The sequence below is a fragment of the Malaclemys terrapin genome, chromosome 2 (genome assembly GCF_027887155.1).
Source record: "Malaclemys terrapin pileata isolate rMalTer1 chromosome 2, rMalTer1.hap1, whole genome shotgun sequence".
NCBI lineage: Eukaryota > Metazoa > Chordata > Testudines > Emydidae > Malaclemys > Malaclemys terrapin.
In genome coordinates, this window is record NC_071506.1 from 15898659 (window position 1) to 15925198 (window position 26540).

Genomic DNA, 26540 nt, shown 5'->3' on the forward strand with positions numbered 1-26540 from the left:
TTAGACAGCATGATCCTAAGAGCTGGACTTGTTTTTTAATAACCAGTCTGTAAAACCCAAGTGTGAATGTGTGCCAAACCATCCTATGAAAGAAGGGTACAAGTGTGCCCTTCTCTCCTCTCTTCCAGGAATGGGTAAACACTCCTACCAGGGAGTATAGTCTGCCTGTTACACAAAAATTAACTGTTTGACTTTAAGGGCTGGTCTACACTGGGGGGGGGGGAGAGAATCAATCCAAGATGCGCAACTTCAGCTATGCGAATAGCGTAGCTGAACTCGAAGTATCTTGGATTGAATTACCTGGGGTCCACATGGCACGGGATCGACGGCTGCGGCTCCCCCGTCGACTGCGCTACCGCCGCTCACTCTGGTGGAGTTCCAGAGTCGACAGTGAGCGTGTTCGGGGATCAATATATTGCGTCTTAACGAGAGGCGATATATCAATCCCAGATAAATCGATTGCTACCCACCGATACGGCGGGTAGTGAAGACGTACCCTAAGACAAGCAGGAAGCTATCCAATCCCTCTTGCAATAAAGAGACCTGCTGCTCAGGGCCTCTGTGATGAATGGCAACTTTGCAACAAAAGCACTCAGTTGGCAAGGAACAATGCTGAACTATACAAAGAGCTAGGATTGATGCTACTGAAGAACTGTAGCTTTTAGTTTGAGTTAGCACTCAGGTCTAACTCCTCATGATCCTGCACCCAAGTCTCTGCAGCTGTACTACTTTCACATCCCTACTTTACAAATCATGTTGCTAGGATGAATTTTTGTTCAATATGTACAAAACTAAAGAATCTCATCCAGAGTCAAGATTTTTGAAAATACCAATTTTTGGGTGCCCAGATAAACAGGTCTTAAAGAGGCCAGAAGCATCCAAAATTCCCAATCATTTTTCCAAATCTTGTCCAGAGGACTTTTCCTCTTAAGCTACAGCAGAATTTACCTAGCAAGCATCTTCTAGTGATAAGTCATACTACATTACTAAGGCTGTGTGTGTGTGTGTGTCAGGCATTAATGCCAGGGTTGGTAGATGTCAGTTTTCAATAAGCACATTTGCTGATACTATACATTTAAATAGATTTTTTTAAATAACTTTATGGCATGATGCAACTACACGTATACAAAAAGGGTCAGTGTTCCCCAGTGCTTCAGAAAAGCTTAAATTACTAGGAGAATGTGACTTTCATCAGATTAACGAATTGTGGGACTGGCCTTTCAAAGTTTACTTCGTTTTCAGATGGTTAGAGCTGATTTAAAAAGTAAGTCTCCTGCTCAAAGAAGACAAACTAGTCCCTAGGTGACTTACTCTGTGAACTTTCCTTCAGCAAGTCTCTTGTGGTGTAAATCAGTGTTTTGGGATGGGATGGATCTGACTTTCTGCCTGACAAATGACTTTCCTCTGTGATCATCTGCAAGAGGTTTCAGGGCCCTAAGCGTGAAGATTTGGTAGCTCTGAGAAAGGGTGGGTATGTAGTTAGCTAAGACTAAAGTAGTACAAAGGGTGGGATATAGTAATTTTCCCCAGTGCTGGTCTTCAGGTGACTTGCCGTTACTCCACCTGAAGGTAATGGGGTGGTTATTAGATGCATGTTAAAATATCTTTAAGGCCCCTACCCAGAGCTCAGACAATGTGTGCTATGTGTTGTTTGCCTCATGGGAGGCAGAGGTTAGGCTGGCTACTTCAGTACAAAGGTTTCCTATTCATTCACTTAGCGCTCCACTCTTCCTGGCCAGTCTCCCAAAGTCTGTTCTAGAACAGAAGCAGTTGTAAGAAAGGAATAAATTGGGCTGTGTATCGGGAACCACAAGGTAGGATCTTACCTGGAGAGAAACAGTAAAATCTTGGACACACAATTTCCTGCTCCCCTTTCCTAGCAGTCCTTCCATGCCTGCTACCTGACAGCACCAAAGGCAAATGTGGCCCTGCGGGCTTACTGACAGCTCTGTCAGTATGCTAGTTCCCAGATACTATACTGAGGGGGCTGTGAGAGAGATCTGGTGTAGCTGAGACATCGTACTTTCCTTCCGCACTCAGGAAAGGAAGGTGTTATGTCTGAAATCTGGGTCTTTCTCTCTTCTCCTGCTGAGAGCCTCCCCTCTGGACAGTTCTGAATAGAGTTTTGGCCCAGATTTCCCCCTCTGTCCTTTTAAATGCATAACAGTAACAGGAGGACATGAGTTGTTACCTGGCTCCTGTTGACACAGCAGGGTGTGTGCGCTGAAGCGAGCTAGTGTACGTGTTGCTGCAGGCCAAACAGCTGGAGAGCTCCAGTTCCAGATAAATAACCTAGATGTGATTTTTTATTAGTGTCACATGTTGCTGTGAATGATGGGCCAAGCGGGCGAAGCCGTTTTCAGTAAAGCTGCTTGTTTTTCTCCCTGCTGTTTGGAATCCTCTTTGTGTCTTCTCGGGCACCAAGCAGCTGTTGCAGCATTGGACATGGTCTTAGTATGTTCTGATTTCAGCTGTGCTGTCCTGTGAAGCTGTGACTCGAGCATGTATAGGTTATAACCGGGCACCGCACTGCCCTGTCTCATGTGCATTCTGTTTTCCTGGCATCATCATCGTGTACATGTTACTGACATTCTCTCTACAGACCGGGCCCCTGCAGATGTGACCAGCTGTTGCTACCACAAGAGGCAAGGATTTAACATGTGGATAGGGAATTTCCACTGAGCCAAATATAGGTTTTATGTTTGGTAACTAGTGACCCCTATGCCTGATATTTAAACAACTCAGAGCATGCGCACTCCCTTCTCTCTCCCTCCCCCCCCCACACACCCACAACTGCTGACTAATAATAGCCCCAAAAAGCTTCTGCTTGCCTCATCAGCTGAACATCCTAAGTCAGTTTTCTGGAAGGGGGCACGGGGGCTCTCTGACCTGCCAAGAGCCCATTGGACTAAAGAGGAGACTTGCTGAGTCTTTTGGAGCATAGTCAAGGAAGCTTCCTTCCCTGCTTCAGCTTTCCAGAGTTAGGCATGGCTGGTGATGGAGCTCTTATCTCAGATTAAACCCAGCCCAGCCAGGGCCTGAGGGGTTGGGGAGGGGTAGATGACAACACTGTCTCCAACACAGCCTCCTAGCCAAGTGGTTCTCAACCTCTTATGGTCTGCGACCGTTAGGGTGACCAGACAGCAAGTGTGGAAAAATTGGGACGGGGGTGGGGGGTAATGGGAGCCTATATAAGAAAAAGATCCCAAAATTGGGACTGTCCCTATAAAATCAGGACATCTGGTCACCCTACTGCCCCAAATAGCTGAGAGATGTCCTCTGGGAAGCTGAGATGCAGGCAGGGCAGGGCAATCCAAGGCCTCTGACCGGTGCTGCCAACCTCAGTGATTTTTTTTTTTTTCTGTCGCTGACTGGGCTACTTTTAAAATGCCTTGGCGATAGCCAGTTAAGCTTGAAGCGGCGACAGGTAACTTTTTGGCCACCACTTTCTTGTGGTGATGTTTGGGCAATTTTACCTAGCTCCCTGTGCTCCCTGGTGCCTGTCTCTTTGCTGCCACCTGGTGGCCTTATGAATGAGCAGCCATGCAGGTGCATACACAGATGGACCAAATCCACCTTCCTTGGCCAGCAGAAGCCATGTGGTACATATGCTGTTGGCAACAGAATTCCTCTGGCCATGGAAAAGTGAGGCTTCCTATTGGCTGCGGGATGCAGCCATTTGGCCGTGGAGGCAGTCAGTGGGGAGGGGGAGAGGAGAAACCCCGAAGCAGTTCTTTTGAAATGGCAAAAATTTGGCCTTTCGGAAGTAAACTGGCGCTTGGCGAGTTTTGGGCTCCTCGTCGCATGCAATCAGCAAAACCTCGAGCCCTGGGGTTGGCAACTTGGCAGCAGCACCAACAGAGGCGGCAGGGAGGATGTGAGGTCTTGAGGGATGGGAAGATGGGGAGCAGTGTCCTTTCCATGTAGCGGGAGCTGGTGGTTACAACTCCCCTGTCATTTCACAGTGCGGGAGCAAGTGGGGAGAGCAAGGCCTCTAAGGAGGCGGGGGGGGGGGGGGGGTTCAAGGGAATGTGTGGGGCAAGAGGAAGCCAGAGGGGCATGGCTGGGACTGTGTGGGGAGTAGAGGACTAATACGAGGATAGGGGTCTGTGGGGACAAAGGAAAGGTGGGATGGAGAGGGAGACTGAGGCACCTGACGAATGGAGGAAGGGAGGGAGGCAATCCATATACGGGAGCAGCTGTGGCACAGGAGATTGTGAAGAACATAAGGGGAAATATGACTTGGCAAGAGACGGAGGGAGGAAGTGACTGGAAGATTAGGGAAGGAGGCTACAGAGTGATAAGGAAGGCACCAGCTCCCCTCCTCCCAGAGATTAGAAGAGGGGAAATTCCTCTGAACATGCAGCTAGAGAGCCTGCAATTTTGGGCCTGCATTTCAGGTTGACTCTTGAATCAGAAAGGATCAGCCACAAATGGGAGGTGAGCTGCTCCTCACCGAAGGCTCAAAGGGCAGACGGCGGCATTATAGACTGCTTTTAACAGCCACGAGGTTTTGTATCTATCTCGGGCCTTTGGGTGGGAATCTGGTACATTTTGAATGCTTGGCCCTGACAATGCTGGCCTGGATGAAAGCTCACCTTGCTCATCCAAAGGGCCCCTCCCGAGGTTGTTCCTCATCCACACTAATTGTATTATCGATGTCGCTGTGCTCCTCTTTTGTTTTAACTAGTTGTGAGCCCTGCAAATAGAGAGGTTACCAGGCCGTGTTGTTTTAGGTGGCCTCGTCCTTGTTGTTCCTTAGTATTTTTGTGTTTTGTTGTGGTTGTGTTCATTGCATTTGCTCATCCTGAGGACGGTGAGTGATATAGATTGTGAGCTCTTATGGTAAACCAGGGATCTGCAACTTTTGGCACGCGGCCTGCCAGGGTAAGCACCCTGGTGGGCCGGGCCCGTTTGTTTACCTGCCACGTCTGCAGGTTCGGCCGATCGTGTTTCCCACTGGCCGTGGTTCACCGCTCCAGGACAATGGAGGCTGCGGGAAGCGGCGCAGGCCGAGGGTTGTGCTGGCTGCCGCTTCCCGCCGTCCCCATTGGCCTGGGACAGCGAACCACGGCCAGTGGGAGCCGCGATCAGCCGAACCTGTGGACACGGCAGGTAAACAAACCGGCCCAGCCCGCCAGGGTGCTTACCCTGGCGAGCTGTTTGCCAAAGGTTGCTGATCCCTGTAGTAAACACTTACCTCATGTGCAGGGCTTAAATTTTAATAACTTCAACATGCTATAAAATCTCCAAGGGGTCTGAAAATATTTACTGGAGCTCCACTCCGGTCAGCTCCTGCTCCTTCAGTGGGCCCTGTCCTGATCAAAACAATTCATTGTAATATCATTGGCAGCACCTAAAGGCCCCACTGAGGATCGGGATCTCGCTGTGCTAGACACGTGGGTTTTTTACCACATTTGTGACAGGCATAGTTCTGGGAAAACAAAATCTAAACTCAATTCTTTTTTTGCAAGGCCCGCTGAAGAAATGACACCTCTCAGTTGAGGTCTCAAATGAGACTTTGAGAGACCAGAATAAAGCCTTGATCCTGCATGGACCCTAAGCATGTGGGGCTTGATTCCCAAAGACACTCAGGCGGGGGAAAGCTCAACATCACCATCCTAACTTTTAGGTGCTTAGAAAAATCCCTGGGATTCACAAGCCCGAGTTGAGCGCCTTGGCTCCCCGTACAACAAATGGGGAGAGACGGGCACCTTAGAAGGGGAGTCACAAAAGCCAGCACCCTCAGAGGCTCCCCGACTAAGGTAGCTGCCAAGCCAAGGGGTGTCCGTCAAGCGCAGCCCCTGTCTCAGATAGGCTCCCAAGTCTGGACTGGAGGGAGGCACCTCCTGCTGCTTGGGATTCTCAACTGCAAACCCTCTCTTGGTGTGAGGTGCTTATGCCATTTTAGCAAGGGTGGGGGATGAGGAGGCAGCAGTTACAGTCCCCCACCCCCCATAACTTTAACCTAGTGGTTAGGGTACTGAGGTGGGAGGCCCTAGTTCAAGTCCCATCCTCTACCTGAAAGGGAGAAGGGATTTCAGATGGGATATGCTATTTCTCAGGCAGGATCCCTAAGCACTGGGCTATGAGCCATTCTGCTGTGGCGGTTTCAGTCTCTCCCACTGAAGCTGTTCCACCGGATAAGCAATGAAAGAATCGTGAGAGAGAGAGGCCCCTGTGCCAATGAGTTTTTGCACTGCACATGCTCTGAGGCAGAAACCCAGGCACCCGGAGAGATTTTACTGCAAAAAATGTACGGGGCGCTCAGTGATTTTAGGCACTTGTGGGTTCGGAGGGTTTTGTGGGTCCTGACTCTGGGATTTAGACACCTAAAGGGGCAGTGAGGCACCCAAGTCCTTTTGCAAATCTAGCCCAGGCTTTGCTTGAGCAGCCTCATTTGGTTCAGTGGAACATTATCACATACATAAAATGTGACGTGCGTGTCACCCTTTGAGACGGGGTCTTAGCATGCAAAGTGGAGACGACCCAGACTCAGGTGGCTTCTGTAATCTGGTTCAAATGTGGCCACTAAAACAAAAGGCTGTCAACTGGAAGCCGCACGCTTTGGGAGATGCCACGTGTCCGGGAGGGAGAAGCAGTGGACAGCTGTTCCTCATCTCATCTGAGGAACTGACAGACAAATTAGCTGAGAACCTAGTAGTGACATGAACAGTAGGGAAAGTGGCTGAGAGCCAGCCAGGGCTATGTGTTCACTGTCTGGGAAATCAATTGGCTGGGGCAAGCTCCAGGAGCGGTTGTTGCAAAGCAGTTCTGCCCACCTAAATATTAAAAAAATCATGGGATAGTTTTATAAATAATATGTTTAGGTCTCTTGTTTGTATTGCAGTGCCACCCAGGAGGCCCAGGCATTGTGCTTGGCTGCTTGATCCTTTCTGGATCTGAGCTCTCAGGGTGTATTTTCATGCTTTTCCTTGCAACAACCAAATGTCTGGGCTTTGACTATGGCAATGATCCACTGAATCCAAAGCTGCCTTGATTGAACGAATGAATGAACAAAGTCTGCAAACAAAACCTGGGGAGAGAAACTGAGGCTGCTTCTTCGCGTGAGCATCCAGATGTTTTCCACTGTTGGGGTGCATGCACCTCCCCCCCATGTACTTGAGATCAGACTCTCTTGGCCTGCAGTGTTCAGTAAAGCTGGGTGGAAGCTTTCCAGATGAATATTTATTTGAGGGGAAACGCAGCTTTGGTCAACCTGAAACTATTTGCAGATTTGACATGAGTCGTTTTGGCAGAGAGGGAACTGAGGGGTGGTTGGGCAGTTCAGGGTTAACCACCCCTCAGCTCCCTCTCCGTGTCTGTGAGCCAGAATGCCACAGTGTGCACCTCTCAAGACCCTTTCTTTTGAAATTCAGTGTAAATACGGGGTCCCATCACTTAGCACTAGTGTATTAGTTCAGCATGTCCACTGGCAATTCTTTCATAGCGGAGTGATTTTGTTTGATTATTGGCTGGAAGATTTTCTCTGGTACATGGTCAAGCCTCAGTCCTCAGCCTTTCCCTCTGATAGTGGCCATGCTAGTTACTGTTTCTGCCCTGGGGAAGGTTACGTCCCTGAAAAACTCTGTAAGTCTTTTATTAAAAGTGCCCAAAGGGCAAGAGAGGTCAGCCTTAAACTGTCCCAGTTAGCTCACTCTGTGCGGACTTCCTCTCACCCAAGCATGATGCCACCCCGCCCCCCTCCTGGGACCTTCTCAGTCTAAGTCCATAATTGCATCAGTGAGCTCCAGATCAGCACCTAGGTTCCGAGTGCCATCTTCTAAGCCTGCCATGATGGGGACTCAAGTAGGACTGCTAGCTCCTTAGAGAAAAAGGCACATCGCTCCTCTGGGGAGAATGGGGACAAAGATCCATTGGAAACTCCCCAGCAAAAAGAGTTTCAAAGTCACTTCCCACTCTAAGGGGACTTCATGGTGCAGGATGGGTACTGCTGGAGCCCCGAGGGTGCACAGTACATCCTTGGCACCGTCTCTGGCACCACGACTTGCTGCCTGGATACCAAGCCCATAGTGCCATTCTCTGCCCTGGTACCACTCATTTCAGTGCCAGTCCCTTCGAACCTGATTCCCAAGCTACCATGCACCTTGACACCATCTGTTTCAGCATTGTTCACTTCAGCACCACCCATCCTGGTGCAGTCTATTCCTGCACAGAGAATTGTGGCACCATCGCTGAACTGAGGACCTTTGTGGTACCAGGAGATCTACATGTGACAGCGTACCTGGCATTTTTATTAATCTCCATGGTGCTGAATATTCCCCCCCATGGTGGTGACTGACACTGCTACTGGGGTAGGAGCCACCAAGTGGTGCCATTGGTACCAGCTAGGACTCATGCTGTGGTGCAATCAAGGCCCTGAATTTGGAGAAGGTGCATTCCTCCTGTGCATCTGATTCCCAATAGTGTTATATATGCTGCAAGGTTCCCCCGTCCCTTTTCAGTCTTGTGGGATGGGCGTGTCTTATATGCCTCAAGGAATAGTAATAAATATTGCCTCACCCATCATGTCTCTCTAATATCCTGGAACTGACATGGCTACAGCATTCCTCGGTCATAGAAGAGTTATAGATACAGGCATCTGTCCTCCTTGGCCTCCAAGCACTTTTCCATATAACAGTCGCTCCCTTGCACTTCCCCTTGGGGTGGGTAACCTAGCTTGCGATGAGGAGGGGATGGTTAGTAAAATCTGGTTTTGAGGAGAAAGGTGACCAAACCTCACACAGTAATGAGCTTTGTCTCTAGTTAAGCGCCTTCTCTAGCGTAGGAGAAGTGTAAATCTGAATACACTAAGTAAATAGCTTCTTTTAATTCCTTTTTCTGTCTGTCGTTAATAAATCTTGTGTGGGGATTGCAAGCTGTTCCTCCCTAGTGAGGAAAACCCTGCACCCTCCAAGGGGAGGTGTTGAAAGGCATTATGGAGCCCAAACTACCCACTCAGGCTTGGGTAAAGGGTAGGGGCAGGGTTGTCCTGGCTCAGTGAGATATATTGTAGAAGGCAGGAGACAAGTGGATACAAATCAAAGGGTATTTAGGGCATGAGGAGCTTTTTGCTAGAGGAAAGGATCCTGCTGTGTTTTACGTTTCCTGAATGATTAATTTTTTGTCTCTCCTTCATTTTGGGTCTTTGACACACATGACACCTCATATTTGGGCCCTGCAGGTTCAGAGGTACGGAAGAGAAGGAAGGAACAGGACGGATGTATATGTTTGTGTATACACACACACACACACTTACTTTCTAAACACTTCTAAATAAGGAGGCAGTTGTGTATTAATTCATTATTTTTGCAGTTATTTATTCCCTTTAAAGTGTAGCTGTAGCATTTCTGCCGGGAACCCTTGTACAGCCAAATCCTACATTTACATTTGTTATAAAGCTAGCATAACTCAAAGGCTTCTTGACCCCAACCAATTGCACCTTCCCAACAAATTTCTAAATACCACAGAAAATGATACTTACAAATACAGCTCTGGCAGTTACATACATAACGAAATCACAGTTTGAAATGATATGAATGAACAAGGCTGTGCTTGGATTTAATTTGTAATACTGAGCATTCTATTCCCATCATTTTAATACGCTGCTCTTAAAGTACCTGGCACTTTTTGGTCTTCCAAAACAAAACAAAACAAAACGCAAGGGGTGGGGAATCAGTGGCTTAATTTAAAATATTGCATAGTATTTGAGTGCTGTAACTTCCCACACTGCCTATATACAATACAATGCTAGTGATCATGTTACTGACAGTGACGAACAGAATGCAATGTGCTTGCATTTTAATTATGTAACACAGAAGACCCATACAGGGGCTTCAACAGCAAGGATCAAACCTGGGACCTCTGGAGCTAAACGACAAATGTCTATTATCCAAGGCTGTAGCAGGCTCATGAATCTCTAGGTGGCTTAGCCACCACTAGAGGGGGACAGAGCGCCACTTCCTTCAAGCAGGGGTTACAATTTCATATACATTTCTCAGTGTTTTAAGTTATAATTGACTCAGTGCAAAGGCACCTCGTTTAAGTTATATATTGGGTACTTTTATTTTTGCATCAGATGTACTTATTGCTTTAAATGGATCCAAACCACTGAGGCTTGTGCCTTCAGTCCTTACAGAGGTAAAGCGCCCACAGAGGGCAAGACATCACGATTTACTGATCTCAAAGCCAACTGGAGGTTTGCTGCTGATGGCAGCAGGAACAGACCCTCAAATTCCACACACACCTCTCCTCATACAAGTACATGAATATCCCTGGGATTATGTGCATGGAGTGAACAGGGTTTGGGCCAAAGGGCCTTGTCTTTGCCCTCCCCCAGCACAGAGTATTTTAGCTTTATCTTTGCTGTAGAACATAGCACCAAAAGAATTCTAGCACCAGCTCAGAGATTGGTATTTCCTCCCTAGCATTATTATTGTGCTATTTGTATTACTGTAACACCTTAAGGTCCCAACTGAGATCAGCATCCCATTGTGCTAGGGCACTGTATAAACAGATAGCAAGAGACAGTCCTGCCTCAAAGAGCTTACAGTCTAAATTAACTAGGCAGCCAAAGCATAGAGAATAAGATTCTTCTTGTGCCTATTTCACAGATGGGGCAATTGAGGCACAGAGTGATTAAGTGACTTGTCAAAGGTCACAGGAAGCTTGTGGCAGAGGCAGGAAGTGAACCCAGATGTCCTCAGTCTTACACCACAAGGTTAATCTTTCTCTCGAAAGTATATTCGGAGAAGGTCTCCATCTCAAACCACAACTGGAGGTTACCTGCGTCCACTGTTATTCTCTCAGTTGGAGTTCTGGTACAAATGAAACACAGAATTGTCTTGACAAAAGCTCTGTGGCTGATAGGCATTCACTTCGCTTGGGAACAGCCATATCCTGGAGATGATGGGCGTGTATCAGTTCACAATCGCATCTTTCAGCCATTGATGTAAACAGTGCGTCCCATCCACAGCCAACAGTTCATTCTGGCATCTCTAATGTTTAGCTAATCACAACATGAAAAAAAAGATAAACAAATGCACCCTGGAGCATGATTCTGGTTATGTTATATCCTTTGATCCTTTTGCCTGGTCCTCTTTTTGTCATTGTAAGTGTCTAGCAAAATACGTTATGGCGCACTACATAGGTGTGTGTGTATATCCACAAACAAGTGCCCAGTGTTACGTACATGGGTTTACAGATTAGCCTGAATCAGAACACTGGATTCAAACTCTCTCGGACTTTGGGAAAGTTTAGCTCCTGATCTCCACTTCATAGCTCAGGTACAGCTAGTGCGAGAGATGACCTGGAAGCATAGACGCAAACCTCTTCACTCTGTGGAGGCCTTTGGATCAGGGCTCAACTTCTTGGCTCTGGGCACTTTGCGTTATAGCACCATAAATCTTTTATGGTGCATTATGGAGTTTTAAGTGGAAAAATGCATGCTCCTGTGGGTGTGGTACAAAGGTTCATGAGCATTGATTTAGGATGATTGGCACAACTCACACCTGTCCCCCAGCTCCCCCGGACAGCAGCCCTTGCAGTCACTGACTTCTAGGACTCTGACATTCCTTGGCCCCTGGACGTTTCATGGGGGGTGGCGGGGTGGTGTGGCTCTTTGCACCTGCTCCTCAGCTAGTGCACCCAGGCAGGAATCAGGTGCAAGCGGGTTAGTTTTCTGGAGCTTGTCTACACTAGAAATGCCACAGCAGCACTACTACAAATACTGCCTACGCTGCTGGGAGGGGTTATCCCATCGGCAGAGGGAATCCAACTCCCCGGCAGGTGAAGTCTGGAAGAATGGACAAATTCTTTTGTCAACCTAATGCTGTCTACACTGGGGGGTTAGGTCAGCATAACACCGCTCCGGGGTGTGGCTTTTTCACAACCCTGAGCGACATAGTTAAGCCAAGAATTTTCTAGTGTAGACCAGGCCACGGTGAAGCCTCAGAAAGAACTAATAGCGGGGTCTATACATTGAGGAATGACTGACTGCTAAGGAGAACTGAGATTGGGGCTAATCCTCACTTCCTGATACAAATGTATGGACCAGTTGCCCCAGAAGAACACCTATTGCGGGGCACTGAGAGTTTTTCCAGAATAAGGGTTAAGTAAAAGTAACTGCATCAGGATTGAGCCCAGTGAAAAGCCAACAGCAGCGCCTCAGCTGGTGTAGCCTGGTATAGCTCCATCAATCTGGCTGAAGGATCTGCCCCAGCAGCGCCGGCTGGGATTTGCAGTGGGTTGGGGGCCAGATTTTGTTTAAAGGTATTTAGCTGCCTAGCTCCCATTGATTTCATTGGGAATTAGGCACCTAAATATCTTTTAAAATCTGGCCCTTGGAAGTCACCTCTTCAGATACAGACAGGCTATCAGGAACTCGAATCACAGGGAGGGTAGGGACTGATAGCTTTAGTAGTCATGGTGCTGTGGACAAGGAGATGGCGAAAACTGTCTGAGGCAATAGAGACACCTCCCCAGCAGAAAGGTTATAAAAGGTTAGCAGCAGGGCAGTGAGAAGGAGAAAGAGAGAAGTTACGGGGATATGCTTTGAACTGAGATGCTCTAGAGAGTCCCAGAAAAGTCTCTCCTCCGAATGTCTTTCTAAGTGCAATATTCATCCCAGTTTTTAATTTGTGTCCACAGTTTTTTTTTCCCTAAGTGCAATTTAGTTCTAGTTATAAAATATTATTTACATAGGAATTGCATCAACTGGACACTAGGGCTAGGATTTACAGATTTGGCATTGAGGATGAGATTTTTTTTCCCCCTATGGCTAAACTACCTTGGCCTATTCTCACACGGTCATTTATAGCCAGATGCAGAGAGACTGTGGACAAACGAATGCAAAAGACATGATCTGCTGCAATATACGAGAGTCTTCTAAAATCCCTGGTGTATTGGGACTGGAAGTCAGGGCTAGAGCATGTGCCAGTGATGGACATTGTTGCCTGGAATGTTAGTGACTGGCCTTTTCTTCTCTCCGCCAGTATTTGGGCTTTCCACCACTTTTGGAGAATTTTAAATAGATTTTTATTTTAAGTTTGCAAGCAGCAGCCAATGCAGCTGTGAAGCTGGGGTCAAAACATTTTCCACTCCATTCATGTACACTCATTAGTGGAGTGGATAATAAGGTGATGAACCAGATTCTCCCATAGGCTATGCCGATTTTATACTAGACTGGAAGCGTAATGTGGGTATAAATTACATTTACTCACAGCTGCTCCAAGAGCCCTCCGTGTGAATGAGAACCGGCCTTGAAGAGTTTAGCCTTGCCTCTTGGTAACAAAAGGAAAATCAGTACCCATTTTCCAGCTAAGAGAAGGCAAATACCTGAATCTTGTCTAGGCCCAAGCCTAATCCGTTGGTAGCCACAGTGTAGCTACACCATTGCTGAAAAACACCTCTACCTCGATATAACGCTGTCCTTGGGAGCCAAAAAATCTTACCGAATTATAGTGAAACCGCGTTATATCGAACTTCCTTTGATCCACTGGAGTGCGCCCTCCCTGCCCCGCTCCCCCCGGAGACTGCTTGACTGCGTTATATCTGAATTTGTGGTATATCGGGTCGCGTTATATCGAGGTAGAGGTGTAGTATGTACTAATTCTCCTAGCCTATAAGCCCCCTTTGGGCATTAAACTGCTGGCACAATGCATGTCTTTGATGCTCTTTTAACATGTTCACCATCCCTGGTGCACCAATGCCAACAGGCAGGTCATTTAAATCATGACATCTGAGCAATGTGGCTCAATAGATACATTTGATCACACAGGCACTAACAATGAAGGGGAACCTCTGGCCCTCATTAATGGACAGAAGTCTGCTATAGCGGAAAATTCTGCCTGTTTAAAAGTCTCTAAATATAGTAGGATAAACAAAGGTAACTTAATCCTGACTTTGAGAAAGAAATGTTACATTGGCACTGGATGGAAGATTCTCCTTTATTTTAAAACCTCTGTAAAATCAGAGCAGTGGTTCACCCCAGCATTCGGGCAATTTAATTCGCTATTTCAGAGTAATCGTGGTAATGTGCCAAGTCAGCAAAGATGTCGTTAGGGTTCTTGCAACTCAGGTTGCAAAAGCAGGCATTGATCCACATGATTTTCTGGAAAAATCCAGTTCCATCTGGGCACTCAAACCTCACTTCAATAGTCTTCGACTTGTACGGAGAGCAGCACCTGTTGTCTGTGCAGACACCACAGTATTTTGGCCTGTATGTACTTTTGCTCACGCAGCCCGATATGGTGTAGTTCATTGGTTCATCTGCCCTATACACGGCCAAGCATTTCTTCCCAGGCTAGATTGGGAGAGAGGACAGAAAGAGAGGCAAAGATTAATTTTCATTGCTTGGTATTCCCAGATACTACTTTGTCCCCCGTAGGCAGCACTTCCCTGAGGGTGGCAATAAAGATGGTCAAAAATAGAAAAGAATTAGTGAAAAATGTTGACATTTCCAAATGGTTTCAAATTCACAGGATTCAAAACAAGTTTGCATTTCAAATATGTTTTTTTTTAATTCCAATTTTTAAAATTTCTTTTTCTCACCCATCCCCCAGAGTGTGATGAAATGAATAATGCCCACGGTTCATTTCCTTTAGTTTTTTCATTTTTTCCCCCTTCCTTTTTCCACTCTAATTTTTCTAAACTTCTTCTACTTTGGAAAAGTGACCGATTTATTTATTTTTGCTTCTCAGATACTTTTCCAAAGTTGGAGAAATTTTGAAAAGTTCAAGCAGGAAAAGGAAAACATGAAGAGACAAAAAAGAAACTCAACATCTCAACTCTCCTCATTTTGAACATTTTTCAGCTTTTGAAAAAACAAAATTTGAGTCAAAGCTAAACAAGCATTTGTTTCATTTCAGATTTTCCCACAGAAAACAATTGAAAAATTTAGTCAAAGTATTTTTTCTCATGAAAAAACTAGCTTTTGATAAAAAGCAATGGGAAAATTTCTCCTACTGATACATTTCTCCCAACTCTAATTAGCAGAGTGAGGTTAGCATTGCCATACCAAATACCGCCCTATGCAGAGAGCCAACACCCTTTAAATCCTGCATAAGCCCTCATTTCAACATATGAACATAGGCACTTGCCGATGGTTGCATGTTTTTTGCAACATTTCTCAAGAAAAAAAAGCACATATTTTGTTTCAAGCCGTTTTAAGGCCCAAAAATCTAGCTGCTCAAAAGTTGTTCACAAAATGGCAATTTTTGCCTCAGAGCATAAAAATCTTTCCATGTGTTATTGCAAAGACAAATCAAAGGGAAAGTCTTCAGTGATGAAATGCTGACATTTCCTGCTGAAAACTAGGGCTATACCCCTTGAATGTGGAAAAAATTATTCACAGCTCGTTTTGATTTTCACAACACAGAAAAATCAAAGTAAAATGTAAAATCCCCTCTCATTTCAAGGACTTTTAACTCCATCGCGCCCCTCCCCCCACTTTCTCACAGAATATTCCACACACCTGTCTCTTGCAGGTGCTCCAGATTTACGTGCATGGACTTACAAACTCACTCGTGACAAGCTGGATGCTTCCAAATGGCAGAGCTTACACCAGTGGTTCCCAGCCTATTATATGCAGATGTCTGTGTGTTATGTGGGCTGCACCCACACAATATATACACTACTTGTATGGCCCTGAGGATGTCACATGGGCCGCAGCTGTGTGTGATTGGTCCGCAAGTGGCCCCTGGACTGTGGGTTGAGAACCACTGGTTTATGCCTACAGAGAGCACTGCATCACCACTTTCCTGCTAGCCCAATCACAGGCACACCTGAACGAGTGGCTGGCATGCTGCTGTCATCTGTAGGGAGTTCCTGGCAGAAATCTTCCCCCAATGGGAGTTATTTCCATCCTGCAATGGAAGAATGGGGTCCCTATTGTCCAGGGAGGAGAAATTACACCTATTTGCACCAGCCAGAGTGTATTTAGGCCACAGGCTGCAATTGCTAATCAGCAGGTCGGTGTTTCCTTATTCCTCATCTCATTCATTGTCAGAAGATCCACCTTATTATTACACTCTCCAGCAAGTAGCTCTCAGTGCCCCACTCCTGGGCAGGGAGGGGCAACCAATCAGCGACCTAACAGGCGAGCGATGAAATGGGCCCACCTTAATGTGTTTGGTTATATCCACCTCGCAGGGCCGCAAGTTGCAGAGACGACTCTCTTTCAGGAGCCGGCACTGGTCGTTGTCATTGGAAATTCTCGTCGAGATCCCCAGCCCGCAGGTTTTCGAGCAGAGGCTCCAGGGTGAGGTGTGAATGATGCAGTTTTTCTGCCAGGATTCATTCTCTCCTTCGTAAGCTACAGATCAAATTTGTATGATATCATTTTATCCCACAAACATCCTTTCTAAGGTTCATTCTAACTGCCAGGCCAATACACTGAATGACAATTAAATCAAATGGAAAGGGCTCCGTTTTCCTGCTCTGCTCTGTTCGTTCATCCCAGGTGACCTCCTAGATTATGATGTCTTTGGGACAGGGGTTGCCTCCTTTATTTGTCTGTATAGTACTTAGCACAATGGGGCCCTGGTCCTAGACTGGGGCTCCCACATTCTGCCACAATACGAACAATTAACAATGGAAACACGCACCAGTCAGCGTAGGAGTGAGATGAGATTTGAGCTCATTGTGAAAGTTTATTTCTGTACCGATTCAGCTGACTCAGGGAATGGTCCGCAGTCTTTGTGGAGGGCTGGAGTAGCCCAGAGCCTTTCATTTGTAGATAGGGCTGAGGGAATAGTCCACAGAGAACTTGGAAAGTATCAGGGGGTAGCCGTGTTAGTCTGTATCTACAAAAACAACAAGGAGTCTGGTGGCACCTTAAAGACTAACAGATTTATTTGGGCATAAGCTTTCGTGAGTAAAAACCTCACTTCTTCGGATGCATAGAACTTGGAAGGCACTCAGATTTACGGTGGGCTCAGGGTTTAATGTATTCGCAACCATTAGCTCAGGTTTCCACGCAGTTTGCAGAACTGGGGCTGGTCTTATCTGTAATACAGTACAGCCTCCAGGCCCCAACAGAGAGAGAAGCCCCATTGTGCTGTACAAACACAAAGTAAGAGACAGTCCCTGCCCTGATGAATGTATTTTCTAAATAGACAAGACAGACAAAGGCTGTATTAGGAGAACTAAGTGACTTGCCCAGGCCACACAAGGAGTCGGACAGAGGCAGGATTTGAACCCAGATCTAGAGACCCACCCAGGACCTTAATCACACTTTTTTGGGGTTCAAGGTTGTTTGATGAAAAGGAAGGACACAAGTCTAATCCATAGGAAACCTGGGCTCAAATCCTTGCTCCACCACAGACTTCCTGTGTGATCTTCAGCAAGTCTCTTAGCCTCTCTGTGCCTCAGTTTTCCATCTGTATAATGGGGATAATAGCACTATGCTACCTCATTGGGTGTTATGAGGATAAATACACTACTAAAGACGGTGAGGCGTCCAGCTGCCAAGGTAATGGGGGTTATCAGTACCTAAGGGAGCTTTGGGCAGTCACCTCTCTACCTGTTTTCTCAGCTAACATGTTATAGCTGGTGCTCGTACAATCCAGCCTATTATGGCAAGATGCTCCATGCACTCCAGAGAGCAGGTTAGTCAGACATGGTGATGTTGCAATGCAATGGGAGTGCGGCACACTACACTGCTTCATGTGGCAGCAGCAGAATGCAGTACCACAAGGGTTAATTGGAGGGGGGAGCCCTGTACTGCAGTTTGGACCCACGCTGTCCTGAAGTCTGGGGGGAGTTCAGATTATGGGGTGTACGTTAGGCCAATATAGTGATAGGCACCAATCCCAATCCAGATTGTCTCAAAATTCAAGGCTGCGTGGCTTTGGAATGGGCCTGTTTCTGGGTATGTCTACACTGGAGTTGGAGGTGTAATTTCTGATCGAGCTCGTGTGCTAAGAACTGGTGTGCAGCCATGGCAGCGTGAGCGGCGGGAGCGGCTAGTTGCACCTGGACGATTCTGTCCAAGATCCTAGTCCGCTGTGTTGACAAACTCTTGGATTCAGATGCCTAAGCGTGAATGTGACATGGGCAGAGTTAAATGAGGAAGAGGTCTGTTGCACTTTCCCCGTGCTAGAAGTATTAGCTTCAGTGACAGCTCCCCTTTTCCCCTCCCCCATCTTTTGCTGTGGTGAATGCAATTGTCAGTAGCACTTGGGCATTTTGCAGAAACCTGTCCAGCAGCTGTGCTACAGGGTTTGAACACAGCAGTGGCCTGCACGTAACCCACTCTGCAGGGTGAGTTACACAGCACTCTCTCTGCCTGATTCACATAGGATAGGAGCCTGCTGCAGCTGCCAACTAGGAGGGACTTAATTTTTTAGTTCAAGCTGCAGAGGCTGGCAGTCCCGGGTTCCATTCCCCGTGATGACCAAGGCGATGCCCATTAACCACACACACACACACACTCTACCTGCGGAGGAGATATGTCGCGGAGATGTCTTCCTGATCTTCTTTGAGTCATCACAGATCCACTGCTCGCAGCACTTGCCTGCTATCTTAATTTGCTTTGGGTTTGGGCACCAGACGAGCGGGGGGCGTGAGCTGGTGCACAATGGCAGGCAGCCCACAGCCCCATTAATGCATGTGCAATTGTACTTGCAATTGGGCTGGAAGGTCTCACCGTTCTTATACCGGATTCCATTAAGGACACAGCCCACGCCCATAATTTCTAAAAGGGGGGGGCAGGGAAGAGAGAGAGAGAAAGAGAGAAAACACCTTGAAGATCATGAACGGTATTCAGAATAACAAATTTTTTTAATGGGGAACTCCCCAGACTGACAGGGCCAAAATTTAAGTGCCAGCACCATTCTGCTGCAGAACAAAGCAGGTCCGTATAATTTTAGGCCTTATTATTACTAATAGGGTAGCTGCCCCTTATGAAGCACGAATGTGGCAGTTTCCTTCTCAGAGATCTGAACAACATATTTTATTCCTTGTTGGATCTGCCAGGAGTCACATATGCATCCACGGAGCTTTTCTTTGAGGTTCAAGTTCCCTTTACAAACAAGCAAACAGACACAAAAGGACTGTAATAATGATCCAGAAAATTGCAGCTTAGAACTGCAAAGTTTGGGGCTATGACTGTTGAGTGCTCTAGTATTTTATAGGACGTGAAGGAATTCCCAAACTGAGAGCCGGGAACAATAGAACTGCTGAGTTTTACCTGGCCTCGTGAATGCTCCGTGCAACTCTTACAGAAACAAATCAACACAGATGCTTTCGGAAATAGGGCAAAATACTGAATTTGCAATGAAAAGCAGACTTAGGCACGTTGTGGGAGATCTCTCATTCTGTAATGAAGGCTAGTTCTACAAGACTCTGATCGGAATCAATTGCAGTCAGGAACTTGTATAACAAGGTAAAGCTGCAATTGCATAATTAGTCACACGGAGGCAGTGTGCTACACAAAGCATTGCTGTCTCCCTTCTATTCTCTTCATTGATGAAGATATTCTTGCTTTGGAACTATCACACAGTTTTAATGTTGGTTAAAGATGGGCTTGAACCAAACCTCACTTCAGCTGCCAGGTGATTTGAAACTTTAGATTCACATTTTGCAAAAACCTCTTATTTTTAGAATGGATTGAACAAAATCCCTGAATCCAATGTCCCCGGTCCCCCCAACAATTTGAGTTGTTTGAAATCCAAATGCAGATTCAAAATGCTGTGTCCTGTGCCCACCTGCAGTTCTGAAGAGGGTGTTTCTGAGTGAGAGCACAGAGACAAAACTCAGACACAGAATTCCAGTGATACACTGCAATCCTTGCAGACACACTATCGGGGAGCAAGTCCGTGGTTTCAATTTGCTGGGGGATTTGTTGCAAACCTTTCCCCCCAATTTAAGCTCACACCGCCCTGTACCCCTCACGCTGAGAGCTTCATTTGGAGTGATCCCAAAGCTCAAACAGAAAAACCCATCCAAACCCTCAGAATTGTGAGGGTTTTGACTTGAAACCACACGCAGTCACTGCGTTTTCCATAGGTTTCACCCCAAACCTCAAACTCATCCCAACACCCGTATATCTCCTTCAGGTGTTATATTATTATAAGATTACACTACATACATTGGACGGACATGACTGATCAGATGCATAATACTCTCAATGAGCAGGGACAGGCGCTGCCGCTGAATAAGGAGCTCTGCATGGCCTTTGCGTAAAATGGCCGATTCCTGGCACATGCTGAGTGCGTTAGTCCCCAGGGCCCCCAGTCCTCTGCAGGATCGGTCCCCAAGTGTGTCTGCTGAAATGCATGGCGAATGGGTAGACAACCCCAAATAAGGAAGCAAGTGCCTTGAGAGCAGGGAAGGAGCCTGAAAGGAGTATGAAGGCCCTTAAGGGAACTGCCACATGAGAAACAGCTGTGTCCTAATCTCCTTGGTCAGCAGGAGACCCCTAACCTCCCTCTGCCTGGCCAGCTTCAGGGTTTGTAGGGTCCCTGGTGAGACTTGAACTGGAACCTCAATCTGCCGAGGGTGAGGAATCAGGCCAAGAGATGACTGCCTCTCTGGTCCTCTTGGCAGGACAACAGGCTGCATTCTCCTTTGGGCCCCACTGGCTGGGATGAGCAGCGGGTCTCCCTATGGCCCAGAGTCCCAAGTGAGCACCTGTATTGCTTCAGTTTGAAGCCAGCCATGTGTATCTGCTAGCCAGTCAAGACATCTTCTCTACCTACTCAACACCCTGAGCGTCACCTGCTGTTCCAGGTAATGCAAGAGCATATGGCTGCAAATCGAAGGGTAGGACTGGGCTTCCAAATGCTGTGTCCTTCTTACTCCTGACCACAGCCAACTCAAAGAGCAAGACCCCTATGATCACCTCTCAACTGTCCAACAGGCTGGAGGACCAGCAGATCTTTTTCAGGGGCAGGGAGAATGGAAGGTTTACAGTCAAGTATATCTTGACTTTAGTAAGGCTTTTGATACTGTCTCGCATGACCTGCTCATAACAAACTAGGCAAATACAGCCTAGATGGAGCTTCTATAAGGTGTGTGCATAACTGGTTGGAGCACCATTCCCAGAGAGTAGCTATCAGTGGTTCACAGTCAAGCTGGAAGGCCATATCGAGAGGGGTCCTGCAGGGGTTGGTCCTGAGTCTGGTTCTGTTCAATATCTTCATCAATGATTTAGATAATGGCATGAGAGTACACTTATAAAGTTTGCGGATGATACCAAGCTGACAAGGGTTGCAAGTGCTTTAGAGGACAGGATTAAAATTCAAAATGATGTGGACAAACTGGAGAAATGGTCTCTAGGGGGGGAGGAGAGATGCAGAGAAAGGCCAGGGTGGAAGCGCAAGGTAAAAAGTCTGGGGACCACTGCGTTAACCTCTGAGGCTAGGACAAGAAGCAATGGGCTTAAATTGCAGCAAGGGAAGTTTAGGTTGGACATTAGGAAAAACTTCCTAACTGTCAGGGTTGTTGAGCACATGGACAAATTGCCTGGGGAGGTTGTGGAATCTCTGTCATTGGAGGTTTTTAAGAACAGGTTAGACAAACACCTGTCAGGAATGGTCTAGTTATTACGTAGTCCTGCCTTGAGTGCAGGGGAATGGACTAGATGACCTACTTCCAGTCCTACACTTCTATGATTCTATGTTAATAGACAAGTCTTGGGTACATTCAGAGCAATAGGAGCTGCCAATGCTATTTATCTAAGCCAAAAATATATGTACATCACTTACGTGCACATACTCCTATTTCGTACCTAGGTCTGTCTCCACTGTAGTCACAGTACAAGCCCCTATGGAAGTCACAGGTATCAGCCTCCGTGCAGTTCTCTCCAATCTGTTTGGCGCACGCCTTGCAGCACTCGCAGCCGTCGGTGATCAGGCTGACCCCTGCTGGGCACCGAGGTGGCCATGTGGGACACTCGCATGGCCACTTACAGTACTGAGTCCGTGTGTAGCCCTCAGTCACGACGGTGACAGCAGGGGGCATGGTGGTGGAGTCCTGGGACACAGCCTACAAACGAACAAACAAGGCTCACAGTCCTTTCAGGAAGGGCTTTGAAAGGTTTATCCACTAATTAACCCATGTCAAGTTCAAAGGGACCGAGAAGGAATGACAGGATCACAGCAAAGAGCTATGGAGGTGGACCTCATTTGGAGAGCAGCCACCTCCCTCTTGTTGTGTAATCTCCATCACCAGCCTTGGGTAGAGGGTCAGGAGTTTGGAGAAGCACCAGCTTGGATGGCCTTATCTGAGTGATGCTCAGCCTTTTCCACATTGAGACCCTTCTCCGACCCAGCTGGGATGTCTCTCCATTTAGCAATTGGGGGAGGGCAAAGAGGTTGTGACCCCCTGACACCTCTTCATGATCTGAAGGTCAAGGAGCCCTGGCTTATATTAAACTCCTGTTCTCCTGAGATCCCTGCCATTTTTCATTTACAGTAAAGCTTCAAATTTCCCCTTGTACAGTATTTCAAGACTTCAGCCTCCAATACTGACCCACTGTGGGAAGTGCATTGGCTAGCGAGAGGGGAAGATATGTTCGTTCGTTCTCGGTTACCCAAACATTTGGTTCTTGTTTTACCACGCTGGTTCGCCCATGCTGGTCCATGAATTCTTAGCTCCTCTCCCTCCCAGCCCCCGTCCCAATTGTAAAACAAGTCACAGACAATCAAATTCCTTGGCAGCATCCCACATCTATGCGGCTTTGATTTACTCTTGCTGTAACATTTACTTTAAACTCCATGGGAGGACTCCATGAAGGTACGTAAGTCCCATTGATAGACACCACTGAGATCCCCAAAACTCTGTTTGTGCTGCTACTTGGCACCCAAGTTTTTCCTCTGGGAATGCCTGGGCGCCTATCTCCTGCCTGAGCATGCGCACTGCTCCCTCACTCTAGGTATCCAGACCTATCTCCCACCTGAGCCCCAGAGCTATTCATAAGCCAGGAAAGATGGGTGTTTGGCCAGTGAAGTAACATGCAGGGGCCCAACCTGGTAGGCAGACAACCCCCATCAGCGCCTTTAGTCCAGTGGGTAGGGTACTCAGCCAGGATGTGGGAGCCCTCCTCCCCCCAGTTCAAGTCTCCTCTCTTCCAGAGGGGGAGAAGGGATTTGAACTGGGCTCTACCACACCTCAAGTGAGTGCCCTAGCCATGGGGGCTATTAGATATTCTGGTGTAGGGCTTTCTCACTCTTTCCTATTAAAGCTGTTCCACTTTAGCTAAACAAGTCAACAATTACATATCATTTGGGCCAGTGAAAATGACTCTGTAGGCCAGTGGTTAGAGCACTAACTCCCTTTCTCCCCAGAGAAAGAAGGACTAGAAGTGGGAGTCACCCACATCCTAGGTGAGCACCTTACCACTGGGCTAACGGCTATACAGGATGCTGTTCACCGGCCCCACTGTTTTGTTTTGGGTCCCTCACACAACTTGGGTGGCCAAGCGCCTGTCTTCCCCTGATTCAGGGGAGGCACCTCCCTGCAGCCTGGGCTTAGGCGTCTAGCTGCATGCGAGGGGTGGGGCTTAGTAGACCGTGATGGCTTCGTGGAGCGCAGTCCGAGAGGCCTGTCTCTCCCCATTCCTTGTATAGGGAGCCTCACTGCCTAACTCAGGCTTTGTGGATTACAGTGGTTTCCTGTGATTCCTTTTGTGGAGCTGGGCCTGTGTGACTTAGACCCTTATTCATCCGTGTCAGTGTCAAAAATACCATAGGTGTATTGCAGCCATCTCTGCCTAGTTGTGATTCACACTGAAGTCAGGTTGCTGTCACAATTGCATATTCCTCTTTGATGGGCTCTTGAGGCACTCACACTGCACCTGATGTTGCCTTGTTTTCTCTTTCCCCCCTAAAGCTCCACAAACAGCCGTTGGGAATTAAAGAGGTGAGCATCAACCCCTGCCTCTTGGCACGTGGGTGAAATGCCCTGTACGTTAGAATAGACAAGTATCATTGTTTGGAGAGTTTCCCAAGTTACTGGGAATATGCAGACCTCCCAAAATGGGGCATGCTGAGGCAACAGATCGTGCAGTGAAGGTGCTGCCAGGGTTCCATTTCCCAACCTCCCCCTCTCTTACAGGTAAGAGTTGAACCAATATCCTGTGAGTGTGTAAAACCGAGAGTCTGTAAGCCTTCCTACAGCCAAGAGGAGGGTGACATCGCTTTCCTCAAGCAGGAGAGAGGATGGGGTATAGAAGAGATGGGTGTAAATCTCGACACTGCTCTATTATATAATGATGTCTCACTGCAGTAATGTATTAATGTAACCTCACATTGCAATGCGATATCTGGTTGTCCCGAGAGTATGGAGGGACCCTCGGCTACTACAGTAGTTGAATGTTTCCTCAGCTGTTACAAGGTGGAAGCTCACTGCACTAAGGTACTCAAGACAGAATCAGAACAGGAGACAGTCAATGAAGAGACTATGAAAAAGTGTTTGTGCTGCAAAGTTAAGCCTTGAGAGATGGCTGCATGGCACATTAAGGGCCGCTGTCCCATAGAACTCTAATGACAAGTATCTAATATATCCCAGCCCGCTGTACTTTCCATTTGAAAAGACATATTAATTACCACTATTACCAATGCTAGCAATTCCAAATCCCAGCCAACCCATTGGTAAGGAAATTTTGCACGGATGTCTGGGCCTACAGATTGCTCTCTTCCTTGTTCTACAACTTACTGATCTCAGTGAGTTGCCTTCTCAAACAGCCCGGTGGCATCCGCCTGCTCACTTCCCTTCTGTTTCATCACTACACATGGTGGCTTTGTAAAAACATCTCCCACCAATCAGAACTGGACAAACTTCACTGGGCCTGGCTCTTAGAGGCCTCTAAACCCAGCCTCCATTTGTGCACATGCCAATCTGCAAACGCTTTCCAAGCAGCTCAACACACAAATGCGCTGTTGGAAAAGTGCGTGCATGGGCACAGAACGTCACTGGCACAAGGGAAGGGCAGGGTAAGGAAACCAGGCACTTGTGCCCATCTAGCCCAGTCCCGGACCCAGGCAGGATTGTTCCCTACGTATATTCCTGTTTCAAATGCCTCAGGTACAGCTGATTGAAAAAGTTTTGTTAAAAAAATTCCCAATCAGAAAATGCCAATTTGGCAAAACGGAACCTTGCTGCGGAAAGGGCCAGTTTTGATGAATTTCTCAAGTTTCAAAATTGTGGAAACAAAAACTTCCTCCCCCCACCCTCCCTTTTTCTGATTCACAATCACTTTTTGTTTTGAAATTAAAGCTAAACCATTGGGGCTTTTAAAATTGAAACAAAAAAGCTTATCAATTGTCCAGAACCACTTTTTTTTTTTTTTTTAAACCCTTCAGAATGTCAGTTCACAGAAGTTTGAGATTTGGACTTTTCATCCCAATCTGGAAGGGAAAAAATTTCAAAATCTCAAAAATTTTCATGGGAGGGGAAAACTATTTCCCCAACCAGCCCTAGCTTTAAGTAATGGATCGTCCACTACTCCTCTAGAGGCAGACAATCCCACAGCTAAAGCCATCTCACTGTTTGGAGAGTTTCCTCAAGAGTAACACCAGACTCTCCTGTCCCTTGCATCTCATTACTCCACATTATGGACTTTGGCCCACCCTCAGCAAGTCTTTTCTCGCTTTGGGGTAATTTGTTTGCCAGGGTAGCCTGTTCATGATCTCAAGATTTATTAAACACTTATAAGTCTGTTGTAGATACATGTGAATATACATATACGTATCTTAGATGTTAGTTACACTTTATTTAGAGAACCAGTTAACACATCACTAATCACAGTCAATATATGTAATGTATTTGCTCTGGGCCCAATTCCCATTTCTACTAACATCCCTTTACACTGCTCTGCTCTTAGAGTTGGTATAAATTACATTTAAACCCATGCAAATAAAATACAAAATACGCCAGAGTGGCATCAAAGCAAAAATGAAAAAACAAAACAAAGCAGGCCCTTTACTTTAGCATTGCCTATTCCAACCTGCCTAGTTTCAATATGTACAGCAAGCTATCAAAAATCCTTTCAAATGAGATAAGTCTATTTGCATTGTTGTTAATCATTGGAACTGTTAATGGTCAAATCCAGATATAAAAAGAACTGATACAGCAACTCAATGAGTGCATTATCACAGCACAACCCTATAAGCAAATGCATTTGCAGCGAATTGCTGGTTTAGACAAGAGTGAGCCAGCAGATTGGCTGACAAAGGTTTCATCCTGTGCAGCTATGAAACTACAGCTCAGTCAACATAAATAGCAAAGGGGAAAACAAACCTCAAACCATAGTTCTGCTGTTGTTAGTTCATAGAAGATCATTTTTATGTTATAATTTGTGCACGCCCCCTCTCTTTGTCCCCCACAGCGGGGCATTAAAAATGTCCACCTCTGACAATAGGTATCACACAGGGGCGTCCTAGTTTCTGGCCATCCTTAGGATAGGAAATAACTGGGGTGGCTCCTAGCATCAGGTGTGGAGCTGAAGCATATGTACACCTCTACCCCAATAGAACGCTGTCCTCGGGAGCCAAAAAATCTTACCGCGTTATAGGTGAAACCGTGTTATATCGAACTTG

General features: G+C 46.8%; 1 protein-coding gene across 1 annotated transcript in view; it reads right to left on the reverse strand.

Moving 5' to 3' along the window:
* Positions 1-9331: 9331 nt before the first annotated feature.
* Positions 9332-26540, reverse strand: part of CCN4 (cellular communication network factor 4) — a 57136-nt gene continuing 39927 nt past the window's right edge. Inside the window, exons 2-5 of the mRNA XM_054016746.1 lie at positions 21708-21987; positions 18437-18694; positions 16119-16312; positions 9332-14302 (exon numbers count right to left, since the gene is read on the reverse strand). Coding sequence (XP_053872721.1) covers positions 14003-14302; positions 16119-16312; positions 18437-18694; positions 21708-21987 — 1032 coding nt within the window. The 3' untranslated portion in view covers positions 9332-14002. The remainder of the gene's footprint in view (positions 14303-16118; positions 16313-18436; positions 18695-21707; positions 21988-26540) is intronic.